General features: G+C 39.4%; 1 protein-coding gene across 3 annotated transcripts in view; it reads right to left on the reverse strand.

The window, feature by feature from the left end:
* The window catches only part of LOC139765461 (decapping and exoribonuclease protein-like), a 162,033-nt gene extending 157,850 nt beyond the window's left edge, over positions 1 to 4,183 (reverse strand). The window contains exon 1 of one of the 3 annotated variants that reach the window (XM_071692833.1): positions 168 to 349. In XM_071692833.1, coding sequence (XP_071548934.1) covers positions 168 to 212 — 45 coding nt within the window. In that variant the 5' untranslated portion in view covers positions 213 to 349. Of the gene's footprint in view, positions 1 to 167; positions 350 to 2,889; positions 3,081 to 4,045 lie in introns of those variants that run through there. The other 2 variants (XM_071692834.1, XM_071692832.1) reach the window with 2 other exon arrangements.
* Positions 4,184 to 4,440: the final 257 nt, after the last annotated feature.

Consider the following 4,440-nt stretch of genomic DNA (forward strand, 5'->3'; position numbering starts at 1 on the left):
TTCGTCTGTTTCCTTGCGCTACCTCGCAAACGCGGGAGACAACGACAAAGCAAAAAAAAAAATATATATATATATATATATATATATATATATATATATATATATATATATATATATATATATATACGAATTTAGTGCATATGACTGCGCACTTCCATATAACATACAAGCCTCCAACATCCACGATCGAACTCAGGACCCCTGCGTAGCATACGGAACTACCAACTTCAGATGAAGGGTATTCGAGTACATAGTACAGCTACACCACCGATTTTCAGTATCTCCTTTAGTCCGGATAAAATCACATGAGGGAACTTGCACGGACACAAGACTAGTTTACTGGACGGCCACAGTGGTGTTGTGTGTAGGGCACGCTTATCTACATTCTTTACACTGCACTTGTTGGTGGTAATACCACAATTCTTTTTGCACAATTTATTTTGCTTAACTTTAACCGTAGCTATGGCTTCGAAGTCATATGAGAGTGTCAGTCGTGGTGTTAAACGTAAACACTAGTCCATATCAATCCAAGATAAAGTAGAACTGTTGAAAAAAAATGGACCGTGGTGTTTCGGTATATAAGCTGTGTGACATCTACATTATTGGTTCATCAACCGTTTATGATATAAAGAATCAAAGAGAGAAATATCGAAATTCTATGCAGACAGCGATTCCAAGAAGCAATTAATGACTAGAAAGATCATGAAAGATTATGAAAAATGGTAAGAGCCTCCCCCATACAACCCTATCTATAGCGCACGCCTCGCAACCATATGAAAGCGTCAGTCGTGGTGTTAAACGTAAACACTAGTCCATATCAATCCAAGATAAAGTAGAACTGTTGAAAAAAAATGGACCGTGGTGTTTCGGTATATAAGCTATGTGACATCTACATTATTGGTTCATCAACCGTTTATGATATATAGAATCAAAGGGAGAAATATCAAAATTCTATGCAGACAGCGATTCCAAGAAGCAATTAACGACTAGAAAGATCATGAAAGATTATGAAAAATGGTAAGAGCCTCCCCCGTACAACCCTATCTATAGCGCACGCCTCGCAACCATATAACACTGCTGAAATCACTATTCCTTCAAACGTACCCAATTTTGCTCTCCGAGATAACGTTCTCAACTTTCACACATTCTTCAACGCTTCCAGAACCTTTGCCCCCTCCCCCACCCTATGACTCGTTTCCGCTTCCATGGTTCCATCTGGTACTAAATCCACTTCCAGACATCTAAAACACTTAACTTCCTCCAGTTTTTCTCCATTCAAACTTACCTCCCAATTAACTTGTCCCTGAACTTAACTAATCCTAATAACCTTACTCTTATTCACATTAACTCTCAGCTTTCTTCTTTCACACTCTTTACCATACTTAGTCACCAACTTCCGCAGTTTCTCAACCAAATCAGCCACCAGCGATGCATCATTAGTGAACAACAACTGACTCACTTTCCAAGCCCTTTCATCCATCCCTCTCTCCAAAACTCTTGCATTCATTTCCCTAACAACAATCCCATCCATAAACAATTTTAACAACCATGGAGACATCACGCACCCCTGCCGCAAACCAACATTCTCTGGACAATGTGTGGTGTGAGGGGGTTTGATCGAGTAAGTAACGTAAGGGTAAGAGAGATGTGTGGAAATAAAAAGAGCGTGGTTGAGAGAGCAGAAGAGGGTGTTTTGAAATGGTTCGGGCACATGGAGAGAATGAGTGAGGAAAGATTGACCAAGAGAATATATGTGTCGGAGGGGGAGGGAACGAGGAGAAGAGGGAGACCAAATTGGAGGTGGAAAGATGGAGTGAAAAAGATTTTGTGTGATCGGGGCCTGAGCATGCAGGAGGGTGAAAGGAGGGCAAGGAATAGAGTGAATTGGAGCGATGTGGTATACCGGGGTTGACGTGCTGTCAGTGGATTGAATCAAGGCATGTGAAGCGTCTGGGGTAAACCATGGAAAGCTGTGTAGGTATGTATATTTGCGTGTGTGGACGTATGTATATACATGTGTATGGGGGTGGGTTGGGCCATTTCTTTCGTCTGTTTCCTTGCGCTACCTCGCAAACGCGGGAGACAAAAAAAAAAAAAAAAAAAAAAAAAAATATATATATATATATATATATATATATATATATATATATATATATATATATATATTCTAGCATATGCATGGTATGCATTTTATCTATCAACATTTATGGATGGATGAACAGCTGCGTTGACTGTTGGCCCGTTGGCACACGGCCTCACCCAGGATCAGACATTACACGCCATGTTCGTCCCAGAGAAGAAGGGTCTGTGAATGCGTTCACTACATCGCTTTTAAGAATATATTATACACCTTTTACAAACAAGTTGACTTTTTTTTTTCTTTTATGGATCCCTAATACATGAGTGATAGTTATTCTCCATTTCATGAGCTAGCTACTTAAATATTTAGTTTTTGTCACACTCAAACCCTATCATTGTAAGTCATGCTTTACCTCCCATCTCTTCCTATATTTTGTTTGGATTTGGAAGTGAGCGAAAACTACCTCACAGGAAGAGCTCAATGCAAATGGTTGAAGGTGGCGTAACACTGGGGTTCACGTTACGTTGGAGTGGCTACCTGTCAAGTGCTAATAGAGAAAATCTGTGAAGGATTTACCTACACACGATCCTGGCGCCTAATTCTAAATATTAACAACTTCAGTCTGAGCAGAATCAGTCATCAGATATCATCACTGAGTTTATTCATAATGGCAAAAAGTCTCCTTCCCCAAGAAGGCCATGGCCCTAACTTTACGAAAACCTGAGCAGATTAAGCATCAACACCTTTCTCGAAGATGGGGTATTCCTTAAATACAAATATTACGTTAAAACACTTAAATATATACATACCCTTGGGCCCGTCATGAACCTGCCGCCGGTGTGGTAGTATGCCATTTTGTTCTACTTCAGTCACTATCAATAACCATTTACAACTGATGATGAGTTGGTAAAGCCTTCTTTGTATATATATGTACCTGCAGTCAACGAAATGGTGTGTGAATGGTAGTGTACATGTCCAATACCTTGGTTCCCTTGCACCCGTGAGAGCACAAGTTGCCAGGTGTTGTTTTCTCGGAGGATTAATATCTCATTATAGCTTAATGTTTCAGTGTCAAAAGATTTACTACAATTTTCTCTTTGAATTGATATTCTAGAATCTTTACTATCCATGAAGTACGATAGTTTTCCAATAACTTGGTGCTACGTCACAGGCAGTTTCTGTTATCACGATTACGTCAAAAGCTGCTATTATTATCAATGACCACTATGATGCCTTGTATTTGTGTGTATGCCTATTTCTGGTATTATTCAAACAAATCTTATATCACATCATTTTGAATGAAGAAACTGAATTTATGTAATTCCTCTGGTTGACCGGGTTTTGTACCTGTGTAGGCGTCCACAAGTACAGCACACGTCTAACACCTGTCACTTCCTTCATTTCGTTCGAGTTTTCTGATGCTTCCTATTCGGGTGGTATAATCTATATTTTCCTGCAGCGAGGATACTACGAATTCTATCTTTAGATCATGATTATCTACTATTTGTGTGTGTGAATTGATTATTAATAATGTTTCCCGGGTGTAGAGGGTGCGTAACTTATCATTGATCCTGTAGTGATTAAATATCATCATACTGATTTCCTCGTAGTTTCACCTGATTACATGTTCTTGGCTTATGAAGATCCTCCAGCCTCGTAAGATCCTCCATTCCTTCCTCCTCCTCATCCACAAGCTCTCCTCGTCCCATACCACAATCCCCCGCCCATCATCCTTCCTCCAGGCTATATAAATTTTTATAAATGAAAGATCTTGGATTTATATCAATTATATTTGTTCTTTATCATATGATAATTATACTTTTTCTATTTTTATTTTCTGATTTATTTTAGAATAGGTATTTAGGGATGATTTCCATCACATGTTAAGTAGGGTTGCAGGCCCAATGACCTCTCTCATTGGTCGCTCGTCGTAAAACCCAACGAACAAACAAACCGTTCACCAACCTTGTCATAGACCATCAGGTCTTCTGTTGTGTGTTGTTCCGAGTGCTTCCATAACTCCCTCGTCTCTGTTTATGGTAAATGGTTTCATTGATATCCTCCAAGACGAAGTCCTGATAAGCTAATAACTCTCTTGTCGATTTCGGACTATATAAGAGCATGACCGGTATAGTAAGTATTAAGCATACTTATTGTATTGTACTATATTATTCTTTGCTGATCGTGAATGATCTGCGGTTTTCAGAAGGTGATTTTAAGCAGTGGAGTGCCTTCATTTCATCTTGTAATGATTATTTCTACTCCTTTTTTTCATTCGTTCCTGACGTTAAAAACCGACAACTGGTATCGTATGCGCCTTGTTTGCTCTACGCTCTATAAGGGGCACTGGGCGAGAAGAC

The sequence above is a fragment of the Panulirus ornatus genome, chromosome 55 (genome assembly GCF_036320965.1).
Source record: "Panulirus ornatus isolate Po-2019 chromosome 55, ASM3632096v1, whole genome shotgun sequence".
NCBI classification, from domain to species: domain Eukaryota; kingdom Metazoa; phylum Arthropoda; class Malacostraca; order Decapoda; family Palinuridae; genus Panulirus; species Panulirus ornatus.